Source organism: Typopeltis vanoorti, chromosome 7 (genome assembly GCF_054136105.1).
Source record: "Typopeltis vanoorti isolate ZY-2024b chromosome 7, IOZ_Tvanoo_1.0, whole genome shotgun sequence".
NCBI classification, from domain to species: Eukaryota; Metazoa; Arthropoda; class Arachnida; order Uropygi; family Thelyphonidae; genus Typopeltis; species Typopeltis vanoorti.
In genome coordinates, this window is record NC_143555.1 from 44222409 (window position 1) to 44250201 (window position 27793).

The 27793-nt window shown below is 35.9% G+C and overlaps 1 protein-coding gene across 1 annotated transcript in view; it reads left to right on the forward strand.

Moving 5' to 3' along the window:
- mIF2 (mitochondrial translation initiation factor 2) overlaps positions 1–27793 on the forward strand; it is a 342241-nt gene that overhangs the window by 310457 nt on the left and 3991 nt on the right. Inside the window, exons 14-15 of the mRNA XM_090395599.1 lie at positions 3539–3703; positions 11696–11836. Coding sequence (XP_090251725.1) covers positions 3539–3703; positions 11696–11836 — 306 coding nt within the window. The remainder of the gene's footprint in view (positions 1–3538; positions 3704–11695; positions 11837–27793) is intronic.

A 27793-nucleotide genomic window follows, 5' to 3' on the forward strand; every position in this document is an offset into this window, starting at 1 on the left:
AAACGTTTCAAATTTCGGCTTAACGGCTTAACCCGGCTCAAAGCAATCACGAGACAAAAAAAAAACATGACATAAAAATGTTTCAAATTTTGACTTATCAGCTTAATCGGCTTAACCCGGCTCAAAACAATGAAGACACAAAAAAACGTGACATAAAAACGTTTCAAATTTTGGCTTATCTTTTTATATATAGAGAGTTGATATATATATATATATCAACGTAGTAATTATCCGTTGTTTATTATTTTAACGGTATAATAGAACACAGAAACTAAGTAAATAATTAATTTATTAACTTGATGCTGATATTTCGCGTGTTATAACCAGCATCTTCAGAGCACAAAAACACTGTTTGTCACAATACGCGAGACTAAAACAACATGGTGTACTTAAACAAAATTGAAGCAGCAACACAAAGACAAGAGTCCTGATTTTGGCGCTCTCTATCTGGAAGAAAAAAAAAAAAAAAGGCTATCATATATTACTAGAGTCCTAGAAAAGTGCTAGTTTTTTCTTAATATGACTGTCTCCCAGATCTTCGGCAAGTTAATACAGCCATATTTGTTGAGATTTGGTGGAGTGTGTTTTAGGGCTTCTGTCGCCTCTAAGAACAATCTCTCTGATTTATATGGGTTTCTGTGTAGTACTTTTGTGTTTTTCCAGTTGATCCTGTGTGCAGGGGTATCCAGAGCATGGTCTGCTAGGCCCGACTTCCCATAATGATAATTCCGGACCTATCTTTTATGTTCGCTGATGCGGATGTTCACAGTTCTTCCTGTTTGACCGTAGTAAGCTTGATTGCATGAGCAGGGTACTTGGTAGACTCCTGGATGTGATAAAGGAGGAATGCTGTCCTTGGGTGAGCGGATGAGGGTGGCTGATTTGCTACATGGTCTGAATGTAGTGCGTAGTTTATGTTTATTGAGAATTCTTGAGATCTTTTCGGATGTGCCTTTAATGTAATGGATGGTGACTGTTTTGTTGTAGTTCTCTGTGGTGGATGGTGGGAGGGGTTTCTTAGGAGTGTTTAGTATTTTGTTTATTTTATGTGGATTGTAGCCGTTGGCCAAGAAGGTGTGGCGTAAGTGAGTCAGTTCAGCAGTAAGAGCCTTGTCATTGGAACAGATTGCTCTCGCTCTATGGGTTAGCGTTTTTAATATACCATATTGTTGTGAAGGATGGTGGTGTGATTGTTTGTGTAAGTATCTGTCTGTATGTGTGGGTTTTCTAAAAACTGAAAATGATAAGGAACCATCTGGGAGGCGTGTGATGAGTGTATCCAGGAAGGGCAGACAGTTGTTGGCTTCCAGTTCCATAGTAAAGTGGATTTTTGGATGTTGGCTATTTAAATGTGCTAAGAATGTTTTCAATGTCTCAGGGCCATGTGGCCAAATAGCAAGCACATCATCAACATAACGTAGCCAAAGTGTTGGTTTGAGAGTAGCTGTATTGATTGCTTGTTTTTCCAGGTGTTCTATGTAAAAGTTGGCTGGGGGGGGGGAAGCTATTAGCGAAGCTACTAGCCACTCTCACTAACAATTCTCCCTCCTTTATCAAAAATTCAGCACACCTAAAAAGCATCTTACAACACCTTACCCTAAAAAGCTCAGACTTAATAGTAAGCTTTGACATCACTTCACTATTCACAAATGTACCACTAATAGAAACCCTCAATCTACTAAAGTCACACTTCCCCCCTGATTTATTTGAACTATTCAAATTCACAATACATGCAGGATATTTCACATGGAAAGGGAAAATATACAAACAAATTGATGGGACAGCCATGGGCTCCCCCCCCCAGCCAACTTTTACATAGAACACCTGGAAAAACAAGCAATCAATAAAGCCACTCTCAAACCAACACTTTGGCTACATTATGTTGATGATGTGCTTGCTATTTGGCCACATGGCCCTGAGACATTGAAAACATTCTTAGCACATTTAAATAGCCAACATCCAAAAATCCACTTTACTATGGAACTGGAAGCCAACAACTGTCTACCCTTCCTGGATACACTCATCACACGCCTCCCAGATGGTTCCTTATCATTTTCAGTTTATAGAAAACCCACACATACAGGCAGATACTTACACAAACAATCACACCATCATCCTTCACAACAATATGGTATATTAAAAACGCTAACCCATAGAGCGAGAGCAATCTGTTCCAATGACAAGGCTCTTACTGCTGAACTGACTCACTTACGCCACACCTTCTTGGCCAACGGCTACAATCCACATAAAATAAACAAAATACTAAACACTCCTAAGAAACCCCTCCCACCATCCACCACAGAGAACTACAACAAAACAGTCACCATCCATTACATTAAAGGCACATCCGAAAAGATCTCAAGAATTCTCAATAAACATAAACTACGCACTACATTCAGACCATGTAGCAAATTAGCCACCCTCATCCGCTCACCCAAGGACAGCATTCCTCCTTTATCACATCCAGGAGTCTACCAAGTACCCTGCTCATGCAATCAAGCTTACTACGGTCAAACAGGAAGAACTGTGAATATCCGCATCAGCGAACATAAAAGATAGGTCCGGAATTATCATTATGGGAAGTCGGGCCTAGCAGACCATGCTCTGGATACCCCTGCACACAGGATCAACTGGAAAAACACAAAAGTACTACACAGAAACCCATATAAATCAGAGTGATTGTTCTTAGAGGCGACAGAAGCCCTAAAACACACTCCACCAAATCTCAACAAATATGGCTGTATTAACTTGCCGAAGATCTGGGAGACAGTCATATTAAGAAAAAACTAGCACTTTTCTAGGACTCTAGTAATATATGATAGCCTTTTTTTTTTTTTTTTTTCAGATAGAGGGTGCCAAAATCAGGACTCTAGTCTTTGTGTTGCTGCTACAATTTTGTTTAAGTACACCATGTTGTTTTAGTCTCGCGTATTGTGACAAACAGTGTTTTTGTGCTCTGAAGATGCTGGTTATAACACCAGCGAAATATCATCAAGTTAATAAATTAATTATTTACTTAGTTTCTGTGTTCTATTATACCGTTTAAATAATAAACAACATGTTCGACGAACACATAAGTCTGTCCACTCGTGTAGTAATTATCCATTTCTTCTTGTTTTTATGAACTTGTTTATATTATTTTTGTTTTGATGGTGTAGAATTATCTATATTATTTAAAAATGAAAAAAAAACTTCTTCACAAATTATATGTTTAAGTTGCTGACTTATCTGGTTAGAACTGCATTGATACTTTGCTTCATGATTACTTTTTGATGATATTTTATAGACTGATTAAAGCAAGTTGTAACTTGTCAGCAGTTAGGAAAAATGACAACATAATATACATTAATAGTGCAAAATGCTATGCAGTTGTTTCAACTAGCAACATCCAGATGCTGCTGATAGTAGCAACGTAATAATAATACCAGTCCTGAATGTTTACATCTTGAATCACATTATATACATAATATACATTGTTTTGTATATTATGTTAATTTTGATGGAAAGTTTTGATTGTGAATTTTACTTTTTTCTGTAGGTATTGTGTACAGTTTTAATGTTCCACTTCCTCCTGATGTATCTGAACAAGCAAAACAGAAAAAAATTCTTATTAAAGAGTTCAGAGTCATTTATAAGTTGATAGATGATGTGAAAACTGAAATTAGTAATTGCTTGCCTCTTGCTAGTAAAGAAGTGGTTTTAGGTAATCATTTTTATTCTATTTCGAAGTAAAACAAATGGAGTTTATTACAGATTAATTGTTTATGTAAACATTTTAATTCTCACATGCATAACTATCCTGCAGACAGTAATTATATTTGACTCTCACTATAGTAACACCATTTTATAAACTTCTTCACTAAGTTCACTTTACTAGTCTATTACAGAACCTTAATGTGAATACATCTGTGGGATTGGATGGTATACCAGCATGGGTCTTGCGTGAAGTGGCTAAAGAATTATCAGTGCCCTTGACCATGTTGTTTAATTTGAGTCTCGGGTCTGGTTTAGTCCCAAAGGTGTGGAAAGAGGGGAAAATAGTTCCACTGCATAAAGGAGGATCCAAGACTACGGTTGTAAATTACCGACCGATCAGCATATCAGGAGTCGTTGTCAAGGTCTTGGAGAAAGTAGTCAAGGGAAAAATACAGGAATGGATTGATGAAAATGAGATACTGTACGGGGGACAGTATGGTTTTGTGAAGGGTAGATCATGCCTCAGTAACTTGCTCAAGTTTTATAACACGGTGACGGCTGAACTGGATAAGGGTAATGGGTTTACAGTGATACTGCTGGACGAGCAGTTGACAGGATACCACATGGAATTCTAATCCATAAACTACAACATATGGGAATGGATATAGGGTTGGTGAGATGGATAGGTGGGTAGTTGATGGAGAGATATCAAAGAGTAGTTTATTCAGGAGTAGAGTCCAAAAGACGGCCTGTGACTACTGGTGTGCCACAGGGTTCTGTTCTTGGACCACTGCTGTTTAATTTGTTCATTAACGATATAGGGAAGGATCTAAGAGGAACAGTTCATTTGTTCGCTGATGATGCAAAGTTGGGTAGCGCAATAGTGAATGCAGAAGATGTCAAAATCTTGCAGGACGACTTGGATAGATTGGAGTTCTGGGCTAAGGAGAATGGATGTCAATTTAATGTGACAAAATGTAAGGTTATGCATTTTGGGGTGAAAAGATTAGCAGCAGTATACCACATTGGTGGAACTGTACTTCAGGAGATTGATGAGGCCAGTGACTTGGGAGTGTTGGTGGATAGGCAGATGAAGTTTAGGGGGAACATTGCAAAAGTAGCTAAATCAGCTCATCAACTCACTTGGTTGTTGAAAAATACCTTGACGAGCAGAGACAAGCAAGTTATTGTACCTCTGTACCGAGCCTTGATAAGACCTCATCTCGACTACTGTGCCCAGATTTGGTCACCTAGGTTCCTTCTTGATGGGGAGGAGGTGGAGAGGATCCAGAGGCGAGTGACTAAGATGATAGCAGGTCTATGGAATGAACCATATGAGAACAGGTTGAAGATTTGTGGGTTGCAGAAATTAGTTGATAGGCAGAAAAGGGGAGATATGATTGAGATATTCAAATTGCTAAAAGGTTTCTATAGGATTAATTCAGAGGATATTTTTGAGATCAGGACTGGTGGTGGGAGAACTAGGGGACACCTATGGAAGTGGGCAAGAGTGTGGTTAGCAGGGGTGTTAGAGCTGGGTTCTTTACTTTTAGAGTGGTAAATGAGTGGAATAAGCTGCCAGAGGCTGTTGTGGGTGCTATGACAGTGAGTGAGTTCAAGGCAAGGTATGATAGATACTGTGTGAATGTCATATAGTTGTGTGGACGTGATGTTTAGGGCCTCCCTCGATGAGTCTAAAGACTCCCTGGAATCACCCGTAATAATAGTAATAGAGTTCCATAGGTACAATATTATGCTAAAAGCAGAATTTGACAAATACACTTGCACGTGGTGAGTATCTGTAGACTGGACAAAACATATTATTTTTTATTTAATGAAGAACTCTCTAAACAAAATCCCTTTTAACTTAAGAAAACACAGATGGTTTTTTAGAAAGGATAACAAACAGTGCTGCACTGATAACTTCTTCTTTGATGTCTTCGTATGTTCCCCAAGAATTTCATCTTTCTTTCTATGATTGTTTTCTTCAATATTCAGTTCTCTTTTATTTCATGCAAGACTTCTTTATTGGTTTTTCTTTCTCCCCAATTTACTCCTAACAGTACCCTTCAATAGTACATTTCAAATGTTTTTATAATTCTTTTCCATATGTCTTTACTTATCTTCCCTGTTACCTTGATTGTAGACTCCTGCATAGTTGTCACTCAATAATTCAGCTCTCTTATCTGCTTCTGTTACTTCCCAGCCATCAGTACTGATTAATGTTATCCCTCCATAGATAGTCACCCTTCCTTTTACTCACCACATGGTGAAAATACTTTAGAAGTTTATTAATATTTATGACAATTTTGCTTATTTTTTAAGGAGTACCCTTGTATTATGTTATTGGCTTTTTTACTCCAATTTACTTAAAACGTTAATGGTATTTTGGAAGTTTATTTTGGACTTGGTTAGACTATAGCAGTATATATGTCTGCAAGGAGATGTGCTTTGCATTATGGGAGATACTGAGACAAGGAGTGATGAGAGCTTGGTCCACCTTTGCTTGGAGTTGCCTGGTGTTGCACCACTTTACCTCAGTCCTGAAGATAATTTCAGGCACAAACTTTGTTTGCTTACAGTTGGATAAAGGATTAAACTAAATTTATTATGTTTATGGTATTTTAAAGACATAAATTAAATGAAAAATACAAATAATTTTTTGGCATACCTTTGTAGAATCCTCAAGACTATCTTTTTATGGAGCAGTATCAGAAATATATTGAGAGAAATTATATAACTGAACTTTAGACTTCTAGAATGAACTCTGGATAACCACTGATAACCATTTATGGCTGTCATTTATTATTAGGATTTATTATTTTATATTAATTTATTATTATTATTGTCATAAATATATTAGATTTTTTTCCTTCAAAAAAAAAAAGATGGGGTGGGGATATGGAGATAAAGATATGTGGGAACTAAAAATGCGAAAATTAGAAATTACATATAATATAAAATCAGACAAAATATACATATAGTAATTTGATAATGTTATATCAAGGATGAACTACAAAAACATTTTTTTAGAAAAAGGAGAAAGATAAAATATAAATAAAATTAAACTTCAGAATTTCCTGTCTCAGCTAATTTCTTCTCATAATCTAATTTCACCTTCCTTATTATGCTGATCATCCCTCTTGCCTATGCCTTGTTTTTGCCAGTTATCTTTCTTCTTATATACTCAACATTTTTTTTATAGCTCCTACTTAATGAAATTATTCATCCATCTAACTTTCTCCTGATGTATTCTTTCAACCTCCGGTGCAGTCTGACATTGCTTCTTTCAGACATACATTGACACCATCTCCCATGCAATCCCTCCTTTTCAGTTTTTATGCCACTGCACTTCTTCATGCTACCTCATAAGCTTGTCATTATCAATGGCACTTTAGTTTTCATAACTTCCCTCTTCGTACTAATAGAAAATTTTCCATATTTGTCAACTTCCAAATCAAGATAACATGATCATTCTTTCCATTTAGACCCAATGTGAATACCTTGATTGGACAGATCATCTGATGCTGTGACCAGATCCAGCAGCTGACATTCTAGGTCTTCCCCTCCATTGCATGTTGTTTTATTATTAATAATTGTTTTATAAATAATTGTCTCTTAGTAGATAACTAAATTCTATTTCCTTCCATACATCATGAAAATTATGGAAACAACTACCGTGTTAGAGTAAAACTTTAGTTTAATATAAACCAAAATAAACGCTCGACGTTTCGATCCTTCACATTAAGGTCATCATCTGGAGTATACGCATATATACAAAGAAACAAGCTGCTCTACAATCTACACTGCATGCTAAAGTTACTGACCAACTTACAACTATTGGTCTGACCTCTGATGGAAAAAAAAACAAAAAAAAAACTTACTACATCAAAGCTAGAGTGCTATTATTATTATCAATTAGGTTGCAACATTAAATTAGCCAGAGAGCAACATATTTACAAAAAAGGAAAAAAATTAATAAATACTAAATAAAAATTTTAAAAAAATTAGTTATATAAGTATACATATAAATTATAACCAACTGGTATGGATAGTTGGTTGCAATTTATATGTATACTTATATGAGTAATTCTTATATAGTATTTATTAATTTTTTCCTTTTTGTAAACACATTGCTCTCCAGCTTAATTTAATTTTGCAACCTAATAGATAATAATAATAATAGGATTCGAGCTTTGATGTAGTAAGGTTTTTATTTTTTTCACCAGAAGTCAGGCTAATAGTTCTAATGGTTGGTCAGTAAATTTAGCATGCCACGTAGATTATAGTGCAGCCTGTTTCTTTGTATATCTGTGTATACTCCAGATGATGATCTTAATGTAAATGTCGAAACTTCAAGTGTTTATTTTGGTTTATATTAAACTAAAGTTTTACTCTAACACGGTAGTTGTATCCATAATTTTCATGATGTATTCTGATCACTATATAAACATGAAGGAAAGGATCCATTTCCTTCCCACCATGCAGTCATCATCAATTTCATGATATGTACTCTCTTTGAATACTAGCTGAATACAATGTTAGCATATAGAACAGATTCAACACACTCAATTTGTGTGAAGGAGTGTGTTAAATTATAATTAAAACAGAAGCAAAGAAGAATATTCCAACAGTTTGTAAGAAGAAGAAGTCCAAATGGCTGTCAGAAGATGCCATCAAAACTGCTCAGGAAAGGAGGAAAATGAAGGCCACAGGAAATTTGCAGGATGTACGGCATTTGAATGCAGAGAGAAATGCCAGATGAACAGGCAGGATTTTGAAAAGGCAGAGGAACAAGAGATCAAATCGCCAATGTGAGATGGATAATAGAAAGCACCCAGGAATATTAAAAGAATGTCTACCTTTGTTTCCTTGACTATAGCAAGGCTTTTGACTCTATAGATCATGTGAAACTGTGGAATGTGTTAAGAACAATGGGAGTCCCAGAGCATTTCATTATCTTTCTGAGGAATCTTTATTATGAACAAGAAGCTACTGTCCGAACAGATCTTGGAGAAACTGAGTATTTCACAATAGGTAAAGGGGTGTGACAGGGATGTATTTTATCTCTGTATACCTGTTTAACTTGTACAGCAAATACATTTTAAGAATGGAGGAATCTTCAGTTGGAATTAAAATTGCTGGGAAAAATATTAATAATTTGAGGTATGCAGATGATACCATCTTGCTAGCAGAATGCAAAGAAGATTTGGAGGAACTTATTATAAAAGTTAAAGAAGAAAGTGCTAAATATGGTCTTAAACTTAATCTTATAAAGACAAAAGTTATGGCAAAATGTGAACTTAATGATTTTGAAGTAGATGGAGAGAAAATGGAAGCAGTTAACAATTTTGTGCTCCTAGGATCCTGAATTGATAAAGATGATTATTGTACTGAAGAAGTTAGATGAAGATTATTACTTGGAAAGAAAGCAATGACAAATTTAAGCAAGATCTTTAAAGATAAAGATATTAGCCTCACAACAAAAATCAGAATCGTGAAAGTAATGGTTTTCCCTGTGGTACTGTATAGATGTGAAAGTTGGACCCTGAGAAAGAATGAAAGAAGGAAGATAGATGCATTTCAATTATTGGTTTGGAGATGCTTACTAAGAATACCATGGACTGCAAAGCAAACCAGTAAATCAGTGATAGACAGAATAAAGCCAGATTGCTCCCTTGAAGCTATTATGCGAGCAAATGACAGTCTGGAGAAGATGATGATGATGCTTGCTAAAGTTGATGGAAGCAGGAGAAGAGGATGACCAAGAATTAGATGAGTGGATGGAGTTAAAGAAGCAACTGGAGTGCACTTGGAAATTCTGAAAGACATGGTCAGGGACAGATCTGAATGGCAAGTGTATGTTCGTGGGATCACCAGGAGTCGAAAATACTCAATGGAACATAACACACAAACTCACTTTGAGGGTACATAACAGGAAATTGATGATGACTTCAAGGAGTATACAGACTACATGATTAAGTTTAGATTATTACTAATCTCCTATCAGTTATCAATTTACCAATCTGCTATTACTAATTTTCTTCCAAATTAATCCAGTTTTTTTTTTTTTTTTTTAATGGAATGGTATGCAATGGTTCAGCATACCAGCACCCTTATTAACAGTGATGTGTGACATATGGATGCAGTATATTTTAAAATTTTGTAATATTCAGGCTTTTTTTTTTTTCATGTTTATCTAATATGCAAATAAACTTAATTATTTAGCAGTATTTACATTTTTCACTACATCCATTGTGAAGATATTTGCTATGTAAAAGTTTTATTAAAATTATCAAGTGCACTTTTAATTTTGTATTTTTCCTACTAGCAGAGAATGAGCACTGGCACCTATTATTTTACAATAAAAAAAAATAAATAAAAAATAATAAAAAAAAAGTGCTGGTTGCATTCATCATTATCTTCTAAAGCACTTCTAACAGAATCAATCCACCTATATCTTGATTCTCTGGGTCTTTTCCCCTCCATCTTGGCATCAGACATCTCTCTTGCTGACATTTCCTTTCCCATTTTGTTTACATGGCCATACCACCTTAGATTAACCCTGCTCATGCATTTTTGGATGCTAGTATGTCAAGTTCCTTCCTAATAAATCCATTTTTAATATGATTCTGCCACTGATGTCATCTCTTTGCTCCTCTAATCTTTCTCAGAGGTCTCATATCTGTAGTTTCTAATCATTGGTTAAGTGCATTATTTCTAACTTCACTCTCAGATCCATAACTTAAAACTGATTTGAACACTGTCTTATCTAATGCTAGTTTAGTGTTTTGGATGATTTCTCTCTTATTTCATATAAAAAGAGAACCTCGGATCCTGTCCATAGTTTTGCTGATGACAGTATACTCCATTCCTCTTCTTTATTTGAGAAACTTTGCTGTGCCGAAGTAAAGGAATAATATTCCAGTCATAAATCAAGATCAGTTTTCTCTTGTTGGGTTGTCATAACTTTCACATCTATCATATCCTGACACTAACACATTAGATTGCATCCATAGCCTCCAGTGAACTTAGTGTTTCCTCTTTCATTCAATCTTCACTCACTTTCATTCACTCCTAATACTTCATGAATTTCAAATCTGTTGCGCCTTAAAATACTGTTCTCGTTTTTGGGAGATAACTGTAAAACTTCCTAAGAATGGTCTTATTATCAAAAGGAGAGAAATCTGCTTGATAGATGATTCCCCCCCTCCCTCCAAATCACTTTCTCATAGATAATCTGTTTCTGCATTGTCTTTTTTGTTTCTTGGTATTTTCATGGATGCTGATCCACCAAAAACTAGCTGCCCCTCTTCCTTCACTGTTCTATGATTGTATAAGAATACACAGTTCAGTCCCACAATATCACACCAACTCTACAGCCTCTTCTTTCATTCCTTCTGTCCCTTTCCTTTCAGAAGTACATATCAGTACTTTTATATCAACACTGCATAATTCAGAAGGCTTGGTCACAAGGACAAGTCTCATAGTGGTAGAGCTTGTTATAGTAAATCATAAAAAGGGAAATAAAACAGGTGACAATTACAAAGGAATTTTTTTACAGAATTTCCTGGAAAGATTTATCTAATTTAAGAAGAGACTAAAAGAAATAGTTGATAGTAAAATTGATGAAGAATAAGCTGCATTTGAGATTTTTTGGCTGTCAAGCAGATTTTTACTTTAAAACAAATAGTTGACAAATCATGAAAATATATGGATCTCTATTTAAATATGGATAAATATTAAAAATAATTTAACTATATATGTTCCTAAAAATGAAGAGTTAATATATATTTAGTAAATAATTTTAATGTCTGTTAATGTACTGATGTTAGATTATCAAAAGTAAAATAATAAAGATTTGTTTTTTGTTGTAATAAAAGGAAGTTTGTAAACTGTGCATCTTTATTAAAAAATAAAGGCATAATAATTAGAAGTGAAGATAAATCATGTTTTATACAATGATAATTTTCAGATTTTTGTATTTCCCACAATTTAGGAAAGGCTGTTGTGTTAAAAGAATTTCTTATTAATGAAGGCAAGAAGAAAATTCCAGTTGCAGGATGCAGATGCATAAAAGGTACACTAAAAAAAGATGCTCTATTCAAAATTTGCAGGGGTGAAGAAATACTTTATCAAGGTATTTATTCATTATTTCATACTGATGAACATTAAATGACATTCTGGTAATAAGTTGGTCTGAAAACTAATTTGATGTTTTCATTCATATTTGTATGTTTATCAATGCAGTAATTCCACTAAGAACACAATCTAAATTATTTTCTGTTATAAATTTTAACAAGCGGGTCTACTGTAGAATACTTCAAGTTCAGTTTCAAGTTTTTCTTTGTTGATCATGAGATATGCTTTAGTGGTCAATTTTATTTCTTCTGTAGGCAATTTATTCTTAAAATTAGCTAATTTATCCTTGTTAAATAATTTAGCAGCTACTAAATGTTTAAGTGAAAGAATACCTTTCCTCCATATCAACACATATTCAGTCACACATACTTCCTTTGATTCAGCAGTGAGCATCTTTGAAGGATCCTCACAGTACTTTGAATTTCATCATCATCATCATCATCATCAAATTGCTGCCATGTACCCTCAAGGGGTGTACAGGATATGATAGTACTACATGAAAAAATTACATCATTATTAATTTCCTATCTACAATTTTCCTCCAAATCAGTCTGTTACTTGTCAAGACTCCAACATTATCAGATCTTATATTTCTATCGTCTAAAGCACTTTGTACAGTATCAATCCACCTATATCTTGGTCTTCCTCTAGGTCGTTTTGCTGCCAACCTGGCAGAGAACACTTGTTTTGCTAATCTTCCTCGCCCATTCTGTTTAAGTGACCATACCACCTGAGATTAGCTCTGCTAACACATTCCTGGATGCTGACAATCTCAAGTTCTTTCCTAATATCCTCGTTTTTAATATGATATTGCCATTGATGCCATCTGTTCACGCCTATAATCTTTCTCAGGACTCTCATATCTGTGGTCTCTAGTCTTTGGTTAAGTGTTTTACTTCTGACCCAGCTCTCAGATCCATAAGTTAAAACTGGTTTGAACACTGTCTTGTACACAGCTAATTTAGTGTTCCGGCTAATTTCTCTCTTATTCCATATGAATTTATTCAGTTGACTTCCCACCATACCAGCTTTGCTTATTCTGTTGTCTATTTCTATATTTAATTTACCATCTTCAGTAAAAATCGTGCCTAAATAGCTGAAATGTTTTACTTGTTCCACAGGTTCTCCATTCACAACACAGTTGACATTTTCAATGATTCTGCCTATTTTCATTGTCTTTGTCTTTTTATTGCTGACTTTCATACCATATCTATTACAACAGCTATTCAATTTAGTCAGAGAATCTTGCAGACTTGTAGCAGATTTATTTAGAAGTATAACATCATCTGCATAAAGCAAAGAGCTGACATTAACATCTCCAATTTTGATATCATGTTTAATACCACTTTCCTTCATAATGTGATCCATATAGATAATGAATAACAGAGGGGATAATGTACATCCTTGTCTCACACCAGATTTAACATTAAACCATCTTCCTGTACTTCCTTCAATTCTAACTGCTGACTTACAACTCAAATAAAGACTAAGTATTGCTTGATATAATGCCCCATTGACACCATATAACTGCAGCGTATTGAATAGCTTCTCTCTTGGCACCTTGTCATATGCCTTTTCCAGATCGACAAAACTTAAATACAGATCTTTGTTATATTCCCATGCTTTCTCGACTATTTGTCGTAAAGTGAAGATCTGATCCTGACAGCCTCTATTTGGCCTGAATCCAGCTTGTTCTTCACCAAGCTTTTCTTCCACAATTCTTCTCAACCGTTTCTCAAGTATACTTGCTTAGATCTTGCCAGGAACACTCAGTAGGGAAATACCTCTGTAATTCTCACATGCAGTTTTATTTCCCTTTTTATATATGGGTACTATGAGAGCTCTACTCCAATCATCGGGAATTTGTCTCTTTGTCCAGGCTTTCTGAACTATGCAGTGCAGCCACTGTAAAACTCTTATACCACCATACTTCAGCATTTCTGGTCGAATATCATCTACTCCTGCTGCCTTTCCACATTTCAAGCCTTTGATGGCTTTTTCTACTTCAAGAATGGATAAGTATTCCTGACTGCATGCCTGGTCAGTGTTTTTTACCACTGTGCTGTCATCACTGCTTGTTTCATTTAGCAGTTTTTCAAAGTAATTACTCCATACTTCAAGAATATCTTTTTCTCCCATTTTCATGTCACCTTTATCATCTCTAATTCCTTTTACAGCACTCTTTCCTCCATTCTTAAGCTTCTTCAACAACCTTCAGAATATTTTGCCACCTTCTTGATATTTATTTTCTATATTCTTGCCAAAGTCCTCCCATGACTTTTGTTTAGCTAGTTTTACACAGTGTTTAGCATTCTTGCATTTGTCTCTATATTCTCTAAGAGCACAAGCTGACTTATTTGGCAGGAACTTTTGATATGCTTTCTTCTTTTCCTTCACTGCCTCTTTAACTTCCTGTGTCCACCAGGGAGTTCTGATTTTTTTATCCTTACAGACAACCTTGCCACATACCTCTCTGGCAGAATCAATCAATGTTTTCTTCAGAGTTTGCCACTGAATCTCCAAGGTTTGATTCCTGTTCTCAAACTCTTTCATTTTTTCTTCAATAATCTTTGTGTATTTTAGCCTACAGTTTACATTTGAGAGCTGCTCAACTTTTATTCGCTTTAAAACTTTCTTACATGTTCTTCTTTCCAATATGAAATTCAATTTTATCCTGCTCAAGACTAAATAGTGATCACTTCCAATTTCAAATCCTCTGTACACTCTGGTGTCCTGCACCAGGGAGAAAACATCACTATCAACAATAACATAGTCAGTGAGACTTTTCTTATTCCTAGCCTCTTCTCTCCATGTGAATTTGTGCACATTTTTATGTTGGAACATGGTGTTAGTAATAACCAGTCCATGTCCTGAGCAGAAATCCATCAGATATTTGCCATTATTATTAGCTTTGCTCTTTTCTCCAAATTTTCCCAAAATATTTTTGTATGTCTCACAATCATTTCCTACTCTGCTATTTAGATCCCCAACGAGGACCAACTTTTCATTTTTCATTGTGTCAGTTGCTTTTTCTAAAGCATCAAAAAATTCCTCCACTTCTACCTTAGTAGAACCTTCTGTGGGACCATAGGCACAAATAAGTCTCATTGTCCAGTTCCCCATTCTCATATTTGCCCACATTACTCTACTTGAGACTGACTGCCATTCAAGAAGATTAGCCTTGTATTTTGTGTTGAATACTATGGCTACTCCTTCTTTTCCTTGATTGTCATTGCCTGAATATAACATATCGTATTTATTGCTCAGAAAGATCTTACCAGTTTTGGTCTATTTTGTTTCAGTCACCCCTATTATGTCGATCTGGTACTTATCTAATTCCTCAGCTAGCTCCATTTCTTTGCCATTCAGGCTTCTTACGTTGATGGTACCGATCTTTAACTCTGGTGATGTTGAGTTGGGGTTTATTTTCAGATTTGTTCCAGTAGCTGACTTTTCGCTTTGAATGACTTTGAATTTCTTATTGCCAAAATAGTAGTTTTAAAATTTGCTATATATTCATGTACTTTGAATACACCAATTTCACGAGATTGCATTTGATTGTAAATTACTTCAACATGAGGCATTATCTAATTAAAAAAAAAAAAAAAAACCTCCAACTAGAACATGAATTTTTCATTATTTAGATAGTGTAAAATTCATGTATTTTGAATACATCAATTTCACGAGATTGCATTTGATTGTAAATTACTTCAACATGAGGCATTATCTGATAAAAAAATTAAAAAAAAGCTCCAACCAGAACATGACTTTTTCATTATTTAGATAGTGTAAAATTCCTGTGGCTTCTGAAATAGTTTAATCTGCATTTGATGTTGACTGAATTTCAGCAAGGCAGCTTTTTAACGGTTGCAAATTTTCGTAAACTTTTTTCACAGTGCGTATGTTATAGTTCCATCTTGTAGTAGATGGGCACGGAATGTGCAGCGTTTATATGCTTATGAAGATTGTTACATGTTGTGGTGATCTCAGGAAAAATGTTGATATAGCCATAATATTGGGAAAAAAAATTCTTGAGTTCTGTGTAACACTTGCTGCATTTTTCATTATAAGATTCAGTTGGTGAGCATAACAATGAGTGAAATGTGCATTATAAAATTCTTTAACTTTTGCTTGAATGCCCCCTTTTTTTTACCCTTCATAACATTTGCACCATCAAATGTCTGAGCTAGTAGTTTTTGTCTATTACCTTGAAGGATAATATCTAACTGCTCTAGAATACATTTGGATAAACCATCTGCAATTTGATTCTCTGGAATAAAGAATCCCCAAAATCGTTCAAATATTTCTTCATTCAATAAGTACTGAAAAACAATAACCATCTGAGAGTGTTCTGAAACATCCGTTGTGTTATCAGCCATGACAGCTACAAATGAAGTTTCTTCAATATCCTTATTTACTTCATTTTGGTATATTAAAAAATAATATACCAAAATATCACTAATCCCCTAAATACATCTGGATTTACCGAATCATCTTTTTCATCATGTCCACGTAAACGAATTTCAAAATTTCCACAAAATAACATACAGTCAGTTTCACTGTTTTTAGCAACCTTTTTTGTTATGCTCATTAATTGAAATTCTGTAGGCCTCACTAAGTTTTTGTTTAATATCTACAGTTCCTAAAAGTGACAAAGAAACTGCATTTTTAATGTTTTTTTGATGTTTCATGCTTTTCAGTTTTTTCTTTCATTTTATTTATATTTACAAAACCATCCTCTGTCCATTTCGTATCACCTTCAAACAACAAACACGGAAAACAAAATAGTGCATTTTTCACTTCACAACCACATAGCCAACTTTTCTTTTTATACCACTCTGTGTTAAAACTTCTAATGTACTTAAATATAAAGAGCTAAAAAGCTTCATTTTGGTGATATAAACAATATTAAAATTAAGGGGATATTAAATCCCACATTGTTTTAAAACCGAATAAGAAACTCAAAGATCGGAATCAGAGAGTTTCATGCTGATATAGAAAACTATAAAGTATCGGCGACACTAGCGTTAGCAAATGCAAGTGACCCTAGTATGTAGTACAATACCGGACAACTCGTAGCAAAGGTGATGAAGCTCTGATCGCTATTCTTAGGTATTTTCCATAATGTAAAAACACATTTCCTAGGAAATGTATGCTGTTATTACATTATGGTGGAAGGTCACTACCCAGACCCGTTTCAGCCTTTTTTTGAGGCTTCATCAGTGTTGCTAGATTATATCGCCGAAATGAAGCTTTTTAGCTCTTTATATTTAAGTAACTTAATGGTTGCACCTGTCTGGAAACTTGTACAGCAAAGTATATAAGTTCTTTTCACTATACACTTTGGTATTCGGTCTAGCTACTCACTGATGAAGCCTCAAAAAAGGCTGAAACCGGTCTGGATAGTGACCTTCCACCATAATGTAATAACAGCATACATTTCCTAGGAAATCTGTTTTTACATTATGAAAAATACCTAAGAATAGCGATCAGAGCTTCACCACCTTTGCTATGAGTTGTCCGGTATTGTACTACGTACTAGGGTCACTTGCATTTGCTAACGCTAGTGTCGCCAATACTTTATAGTTTTCTATATCGGCATGAAACTCTGATTCTGATCTTTGACTTTCTTATTCGGTTTTAAAACATTGTGGGATTTAATATCCCCTTAATTTTAATATTCTAATGTACTTCTTATCATTGCGTATTCCTGGCTGAGATATTTGAATATCGGGTAAAGGACGGCCTCTTATTTTAATAGAAACTTTCTCAGCAAGAGTCAACTGTGAAAATTTAAGTTCTTGTAGTTCACTTACATTCACAGAACTTATTTCTTTAGATTGCATTTCTGAGGTCATAATTGTCAATAACCCCAATAATGTTCTAAAATAAAAACTATAACAAATGTTATGTCTTTAATTGTAATGTCCAAATATTTAAAGAGATGGAATAAACACGATAAGCCCTATGAACACTCTACTACTGGTGCAAACTGCGTATAAACAACAGTGGAACTGCGTGATAGACAGTGCCACATTATGCTAATAGCTCACATCTCACTATGGCGTGCACATGCTTGCGTGCGTAGCAATATGACACTATGGTAAACACAGTGCTACTAGCGCCCTTCACCCTCCTAAGTGCTACAAGATGGATTTTTATTATTTTTTGTACAAAATAAGAGAATTGTATAGGATTGTTGATGATAAAATTAAATATTACAAGCAAATATAAATAAATTAATAAATATATTTATATATCGAGAAAAATTGGGAGTGCTTCAGCTCCGCAGTGCCTATGCACGAGCTGCCCCTGCTCTGAATTTTTGGAGAAGTGTCACTCCACTTTAACATACCTCAATAAAGGCCACTATCCAGACTATCTAGTCTGGATAATGGCACTTCCCTTGATGCATAGTATTATACATGCCCTAAAGGATATATGCTTTGCATTATAGAATACTAAAGCAATTGATGTGAAGTCATTATACACGTAGCTTATACAAGCGTCTCTATACAAGTAGCCCACTCGTGAAGATACTTCACATGTGCAAACTTTGTTTGCTTTATAAAGGATTAAATTTATAAAGGATTAAACCAAAAATATAATTTCTTGACATTTTTAATTTATAAGTCTAACGTTTGATTACTTAGTCAGGAGGATATGCTACTGCTCTCAAATTGGTCCATTGATTATGTCTGTTCATATTATTGCACTATCCCTACTTTTAATTGAAGGTAAGGACTCATTTGGTGTAATGTTTCCAAGAATTGGCATTCAACTCTTTGCATAAATCAGCATTGAGCTGGTTCTTATATTATCTCATCTCATCTTCCTTTTATCCTCTTTTACCTTGCGTGTCGAGGGTTTATTAATCATCAGACCTCAAACCATTCACAGGATAAGGTGGTTAGCCCCCCCCCCCCCCCCCAGTGTATCCTATGTCCATAGTGTTGAGTTCTCAAGGCTGGTTTGCCTGCTTTGTGGGATGAAAAACCCCAGGATGAACTGGGGGAAAAACCCTACTGTTCCACGCCCAAGACTGGCTAACTTGGCTATGACTAAGGAAGATCCTTCAGCTCCTCACATCACCGACAAGAATCAAACTTAGGACACTCCTTTCCCAGGCATATGGTTGCAAAGCGCACAGCCACTAGGCTAACCGCGTGGACTTCTGATATTATTTCATGTGAAATATTTTAGATGTTTAACTTAACAAGAGGGTAAAAATGGTATTGCACAATTTCTCATGAGGCTAAAAACTATATGTTTTTAAGGAACATCAGGTAGATATGTTATATTGTTAATATCAGTTAACACATGTAGAGAATAATAGATGTAACTCCTATTTATTTTTCTTTTACATGATTATTGTCAGAAAGAAAAGATTGGTTGACAACATTTAAAACATGAGGCACAAGACGTAAGTCACATACTATGTGTTTACTTATTATATCAGTCATAGCTGGGAAACAATGGTTAGTTTTTTGTAATTCAGTTAGCAGATTACCTTTTTTGTAACATTTGCTCTCTTGGATGCCATATGGTCACTCTGTATCTCATAAGATTTTGGGAGTAAAGTTTACTAGAAGTGGTAGAGTTGCAGCTCGTGTAGACAATCACAGACATCCATGGCAGAATGTGAACCTACAGCCTCTTTATTGCAGAGCAGTATGCTATCTTCCCAGCCATTCAGACTTGTGAAGGATCGCATAACTCAATCATCATTACAAAAAAAAAAAATAATAATAATAATTATGAACAGTTGGTCTTGATTACTTCTGTTAACTTTGAGAAACGCATGCACTCAGAATTGTTGGGATTTATACAATGTCATTAAGGAACAGACAACTGATTTTATATTGAATGGAGTCCAGAATCATGAATTCTTTTCTACCATCTACCAAAGATAAATTAGCTCCTAGGCATGCACTCAGAACTGTTGAAATTTGGACATTGTCATAGAGTTTGACCATTTTCAAGGAGCAATCGGTTTTAATTTGACTGGAATGCAGAATCTTGGATTTTTTTCTGCTATCCCCCAGGGATAAATTACCTCCCCCCCTCTCCCTCCCTCCCCCCGCTTGCAATGTACCCTGTTTGTGTTGATTTTGCTATTTTGGACAGATAAATGAGATCAGAATCCAAGGAGAATATGACCACATCAAATTCCTGGAATCTGATGAGACTGAGTTTGCTCTCCATGCCATTGACACTAGACACAGTGTTCTTTCCAAGCAAACCAGGTTTCTGGATTCTTATCGGTTTAAATTTGATTGTCTATTCCTTGAAACTTTATGACACTATCTGAATCTCAACTGTTCTGATTGCATGCTTATCTCAAGGTTTTGGGAAATAAATCATGATTAATTGTTCATAATATTTTATTTGTTGTAGTAATGAATGAGTTATGTAATCACTCTAAATTGAATTACAAAAATTACCCATTGTTCTCCTTAAATTGTAATAGTGTATTCTCCTGTTTGCTCGACTATGACCAAGACATGAGTAAGACACATGCCACTTGACTCATGTTTTGAATGTTGTCAACAAGCCTTTTCTTCAATCCCTAATGATGTCTTCATAACATGGAAGAAATATAAAGGAGTTAATAAATTCTGTTATTCGCTACATGTATTAACCATTATTAACTATATAATAAGGTCCTTGTAATTGCCAATTTTAACTGTAATTGGATATTTGTAATTGTCTTTAGGTGGGAGATGAATTGCATTGCACGGTGTAAGACCATTACAATGGTCTCATTCCCCCCCACCCCTTCAGTACACACACACTATGCCGTTCAACTACATGCACATTAATAGAAGAGCACGTGTAGAGTCTACGCCATTACATTTAGCTGTAGCATGATGCTGACATTGGAAGAAGAAGAGATGTTTATTGTTGAGCATTATTTTCTTTCATACGGAGTTGGTAGAGCAAATGGTCCAAGCAATGTTTGTAAGCAGCTTGTCCATCGTTTCCATAAGTGTGCCTTAACCAATTGTTTCATCATTGCTTTAATTGAGAGGTTCCAATGTCTACCAGGAGTGTTCTCCTACAATGTACAAGGGTATTCGGGGAGACCACAAGCTGTTGGCACAAATGAGAATCATGGGTGTGTGTGCTGGAGCAAGTGCTACAGTCTCCAAAATACAGTAAACTCTGAACAGTAGTAGAACTTGGAATACTGAGGTGGTCATTACTTAAGGAGCTGGGTGCCATTTCATACATCATTCACATGAGTCATTGTTTAACAGCAGCGAGTTATACTGCATGCCGAGAATACTGTAAATGTATATTGAAAAATTAATGTATATGCAAAGAAAAATTAATTAATAAATTGAAGAGACCGAGAAATTATCTTGATTTCATCCTTTATCCAAGTGTAAGCAAACAAAATTAATGACTGAGCTGCTATCCCAAGAAATCAAGAATATAATTTCCTGGCATCTTTAATTTTTAGTATAACCAAGTGAAAATCTTTCAACATCTATCTCTAATCCAGAGTATTTTAGTAATAAAGTGTGACACATTTTGACTACTTGTATATGGTAATATGACTTGTGCATTACTTCTGCCTTGGTATCACTTCTGGGTCTGTCTCCCACTGATGAGACTTCAATAAAGGTCAAAATTGGTCTGGGTAGTGGCCCTTCCCATAACATTATACATGTCCAAAAGGATATGTCGTTGCATTATGGGAGGATACTAAAGCAATTAATGTGAAGTCATTAGCCTCTATATACAAGTAGCTCAGTCATGATGAAGTTACTACACATGCAAACTTCGTTTGCTTATGCTAGGATCAAGGATAAAACAAATAATATAATTTCTTGGCATCTTTAATTTATAGTATAATCAAGTGAAGAAACTTTCAACATCTACTGGTAAATGTCTATAATGATCCGTCCTTCCTCCATAATCTTGGATGAAGTGCATTTTCATCAAGACGGTCATGTAAATAGAAAACCTACAAGTTTCTTGGTTTTTCAAGGCCTGAATTTGTCCAAGAGAAACACCTTCACAGTGAGAAGGTCACTGCATGGTGTGGTTTCTGGCCATGTCATAATTTGGCTCTGCTTCATTAGAGTGCGGTGTAACCGTGACCTTGAACCACGAATGCTACATCGAGAATGTGATGGTTCCATTCACCCAGAATTTTCATAGGACGTATCGTGCAAAAAAATCCCATTTCTTCAGAAGTATTCCAGCAGGACTGAGCAACCTGTTGCACATAACATGATTGTAGAGCCTATTTATTTGAACACTTCCCAGGTAGGCTCACTTTGTGGTGTACAGAATTCCTGTAACCTTCTACATTCTAACTGAAAAAGAATTAATCTCCTAACTATGCACTAATCTGTGGGAGCTAAATAGCCCCCACTGATGAGACCTCAATAAAGGTCGAACCTGGTCTGGCTAGTAAACCTTTCCATTATGCATGGGATTATACATGTCCGTAAGGATATGTGTTTTGCATTAATGGATACTAGGGCAAGTGATGTGTAGTCATTAGCCTCTGTATATGAATTACCCAATCATGCAACCAGAGGGCACAATGAGAGCAGGACTGTGTTTGAAGAGCTGCAAAAGATAAGTTATTTAGTTCTAAAAAAATAGCGTTATTAGTTTAAAAATTGTGCTAGAATTATAGTATATTGCAGAGTTAAACTGTTTAGCATAAAAAGTTTGTTTTAATTAGTGTTAAATTAGTATTTTGATAAGATATGATATATACTAGCATAGCACATAGCACCAATGCGAAGAAAGGCAATGGCATCCAAATCGCCATCTTTGATTAAAAATTTTAACCAAGCAGTCAGTGTAACGTCTGCGGGATGTATGCATTTTCAGTAGCGGCTGAAGTTTGGTTTGAGAGCGATAGTGGTGGGAAAGTGTCATGAAAGCGAGGATCTGAAGTGTGTCTCAGGTCATGAGATTGACGTAGTGGATGAAAGTCATAATGCAATAGAAAATTGTGATGTAGTGCCAGAGTGGGGCTGAAAGTGAGAGTAAAAGTACAGAGCGAGAGAATGGTTTGACTGATTAAAAAAAATGAAGAGTTAGCTACAATGAGGGAGATCGCACGGTTGCTTGGAGTGATACATAGGGCAAAGGGGAAGCTGGAGCGATTACAAAAATGTCTACCAAGGAGATCGGCTAACAGAAAAAGCAAATGCGTGATAAGAAAAATGAGAGCATGATCGGAAGTGAAAGAAAAATTAAGCAGCGAGTGTTGCATGGTGATTCAGTAGTAAAAGGTGTAATAGATGAGAGTTTGACAAAATCATGCTTTCCGGGTGCAAAAATTAGTGATGTAAGTGAGGCTATTAGAGCACAAAAGCATAGGGTGAAAGAAATGATAGTAGTGGCAAGAACGAATTATATAAAAGGTGAAAAATTTACTATTAGAAAGGACTTGAAGCATTTACTAGAGGTAGCAAAAGAAAAGAGTAAGAGTTTAGATAGTGAGTCTGTTGCTGCGGTATGACAGAGTAGAGTTGAGAAGGCAGGCCATAATTGCGAATGACTGTATGCGCAGGTTATGCAGGAGGAGTGATGTGGAGTGAGTTTGATGGGCATAAAGACTTATACAAGAAGGATGGATTTGGTGTACTGAGACTGGAAAAAGTGCTGCTGAATGAAGTGAAAGTGGGTGTGCAGAATCAGGGAAACTAGAGTTATTGGGGGGGGCTGTTGAGTGGATATGCAGACATCAGTGAGGCAGTCGAGTGTAAGAATGTGTATAATACGCCTGAGCTAGTACGAAGGACAACAAACCAGAATGGGATAGTTAGTATAAGGCGTCAAGAGAGGGGTGGGACTAATGGGTTTCTGCACTTTATGTATACTAATGCCAGGAGTATTAGGAACAAGAAGAAGGAATTTTTGGCTTTGGTTAGCTCTTCCTAGCCACGGTTATTGGCATTAGTGAGACATGGCCGATGGAAAATGATATAGTTAGTGGAATAGAATGTGTGTTCAGGAAGGACAGAGAGAAAAGTATGGGGGGGGTGTTATTGATGATAGCTGATGAACTGCAGCCAAAGAGAATAGAAGTTCAACTGCAGGATAGTGAAAATGGCACATTTGAGGCTACTTGGTGTGAGATTGAGGCCAGCACAACAAAATATAGCTGGGTTCTGCTATAGACCAGGCGATGGAATAAATAATAGAGATAGTATGCATAGGCAAATAGAATCAATGAGTAGAGGACAGGTAATTATTATGGGAGATTTCAACTATGGTAACATTGATTATACAGTTACTAAGGGATAACTACCTGAGACAGCATGTAATGGAATATACTAGGAGTTTGAGAGTGCTTGACCTAGTAATTGCATCTGAAAATTTGACTGTAGTGAATATGACCACATTGCCACCAATTGGTGAGAGTGATCATAAGGTCTTCACCTGGGAGGTGGCTAAATCTGTGGATACATGTTGAATTACTGGACTGGTAAGTATCACAAGCTTATTAGGAGATTGCGTGGTTCAGTTGATATTCATATTGATAGTGCATGGGAAGTGATAAAGGAGTGTTTGAAGGCGGTAATGGCTGACTGCATACCTAGAGTCCAGATAGTAAATCAAGTGGTGGTTAAATGGATGAATAAGCTTGAGCTGCAAAAAAAGAAACAACTGTGGAGGGAATTTATGGAGAAAGGTGACCTGCAGGCACACGAACAGTATAAAGCACAGGCTAGAAGGGTAACTAGTGGGATAAGAAAAGCAAAAGCAGATTATGAAAGAAAATTAGCAAATCAAGCTAAAGAGAATCCCAAACAGTTCTTTCGATATGCTGCAAGTAAAAGAAAAAATGTATATGGCAGAATGATTTTAAGGAATGTCGATGGTAGGGAGGTAACTGAATCAATTGAAATAGTAGAATTATTAAGCAAGCACTTTGCAAAAGTATATCATCCAGGTGGTGATATTGCAGGAATGAGGGAATCAATAGCTTATACAGGAATTGAGGTGAACGAAATGGAGGTGAATAGTATATTACAAAACCTTAATGTGAATACATCTGTGGGATTGGATGGTATACCAGCTTCGGTCTTAGTGAAGTGGCAAAAGAATTGTCAATGCTCTTGATCATTTTGTTTAATTTGAGTCTCAGGTGTGGATGTGTGGAGTGAGTATATCATCCACACATCCACAGGTTAGTCCCAAAGGAGTGGAAAGAGAGGGGAAATAGTTCCATTGCATAAAGGAGGTTCTAAGACTGCTGTTGCAAATTACCAACCGATCAGCATATCAGGAGTCGTTGTCAAGGTTTTGAAGAAAGTAGTCAAGAGCAAAATACAGGAATGGATAGATGATAATGGGATACTGTATAGGGGACAGCATGGTTTTGTGAAGGGTAGATCATGCCTCAGTAACTTCACGTTTTATAATACAATGACAGCTGAACTGGAAAAGGGTAATGGGTTTACAGTGATACTGCTGGACCTTGCTAAGCCTCTGACAGGATACCACATGGAATTTTAATCAGTAAACTGCAGCACATGGGGATGGATATAGGGTTGGTGAAATAGATAGGAGGGTGGTTGATGGAGAGATATCAGAGAGTATGTTATTCAGGAATAGAGTCCAAAAGAAGGCCTGTGAGTAGTGGTGTGTCGTAGGGTTCTGTTCTTGGACCACTGCTATTTAATTTGTTCGTTAATGATATAGGAAAGGATCTCAGAGGTACTATTCATTTGTTTGCTGATGATGCAAAGTTGTGTAGAGGAATGAGAGTGAATGCACATGATGTCAAAATTTTGCAAGATGATTTGGATAGATTGGAAGACTGGGCTAAGGAGAATCGATGTCAGTTTAATGTGGCAAAGTGTAAGGTTTTGAGGTGAAAAGATTAGCAGCAGTATACCACATTGTTGGAATTGTACTCCAGGATATTCACGAGGCCAGAGATTCAGGAGTGTTGGTGGACAGTGAATTGAAGTTTAAGGGGCACATTGCAAAAGTGGCTAAATCAGCTCATCAAATCACTTATTTACTGAAGAATACTTTGACGAGCAGAGACAAGTTATTGTTCCTCTTTATCGAGCCTTGATAAGACCCTATCTTGACTGCTGTGCCCAGATCTGGGTACCAGGGTTTCTTCTTGGTGGGGAGGAGGTAGAATGGATCCAGAGGCAAGTGACCAAGATGATAGCTGGTCTATGGAATGAACCTTACGAGAACAGGTTGAAGATCTGTGGGTTACAGAAATTGGTTGATAGGCGTGATATGATTGAGACATTCAGATTACTGAAGGGTTTTTACAAAATTAATTCAGAGGAAATTTTTCAGAACAGGTCTGGTGGTGGGAGAACTAGGGGCTATTCGTGGAAACTGAGCAAGGGTGTTAGAACTAGGTTTTTTACTTGGAGAGTAGTGAATGAGTGGAATAAGCTGCCAGAGTCTGTTGTGGGTGCCATGACTGTGAATGAGTTCAAGGCAAGGTATGATAGATACTGTGTGGATGTCGAATAGTTGTTTTTGACATGATGTTTAGGACCTCTCTCGATGAGTCTAAGTACTCTTGGAGTTGCCTGTAATAATAATAATAATGCAAAGCACATATGCTTATGGACATGTATAATGCTATGCATTATGGGAGGTGTCACTTTATCGAAGCATAAGCAAACAAAGTTTGCATGTAAAGTAACTTCATGACTGAGCTGCTTGTATATAGAGGCAGATGATAATGACTAAAGGATTAAAAGAAAGAATATCATTTCTTGGCATCTTAAATTTATAAGATGACCAAGTGAAAAAAACTTTCAACATCTATCTCTGATCCAGAGTATATTAGTAATAAAGTGTGACATCTTTTGGCTACTATTATACGGAAATATGACTTTCCATCACTTGGTATCAATTCTGGGTCTATCCCCTACATCTACTCTTTCCTGCAGTCTTCAGCAGTAAAGTTCTTCTCAGCATCCTCTTCATCCAAATGTATTAGTGAAACAAGCAGCAAATTATGATGAAACAGACTTCTCCAAATATAGGAGACCCAAGGCCATCCTACTTCCAAATGAAGATCTTTAAATCACACCCACTCAGGCAGAACACTTAGCTCATAAACTTTTTCCTACACAGCAACCTTATCAGATAGCAGGGATTATAAAAGCATTTTGCTTCACCCTTATAGTCAGAAATGTCTTGCATCTTGCACTTCTGGATCTGGCTCCCACTGATGAGATCTCAATAAAGTTCAAAACTGGTCTGGGTTAATCTTTCCAATAATGCATAACATTATACATGTCTGTAAGGATATGTGCTTTGCATTATGGGATACAAAGCCAAGTGATGGGAAGTCATTAGCCTCTATATATGAGTTGACCAGTCATGAAGTTACTTCATGCACAAACTTTGTTTGCTTACACTTGGAAAAAGGATTAAACCAAGAATATAATTTCTTTGCATCTTTAATTTATAGTATAACCAAGTGGAAATACTTTAAACATCTATGTAAATACCTTCCCATATGTGTGGGTTTCTAATTGTTAAACAGTAGTTAACAATTAGCTAATCATGTCACTGGTGTGTCTAGAAAGGGATAAAACTATTATCACCTTTTTTTATTGTGAAGTACTTTTTGAATGTTTTTATTCACTAAAAATATGTCTAGGCCATGAGGCTAAATAGCAAATCTCATTTACGTAGCATATCCAAACTATTAGTTTCTGTGTTCTGTATTGTTTGGTTTCAAAAATGTTCCATATAGAAGTTGGCTATTTGGAAGGAAGTGAATCCATCTAGCTTTGTGTATTTTTTCTTTCTGAAAAATATCCAGAATAAATGGTGAATCTGAATACTTCAAACATCTCAGAGTGAAAGTGTGGCTTAATAAAGTCGAGGATCTCTGTCAAGGTCTGTTATTGGTAAAACAGTGAAGCAGTGTTGAAGCTGACCATGATGTTGATGTCAGAATCTGTCAATATTAAATATTTTT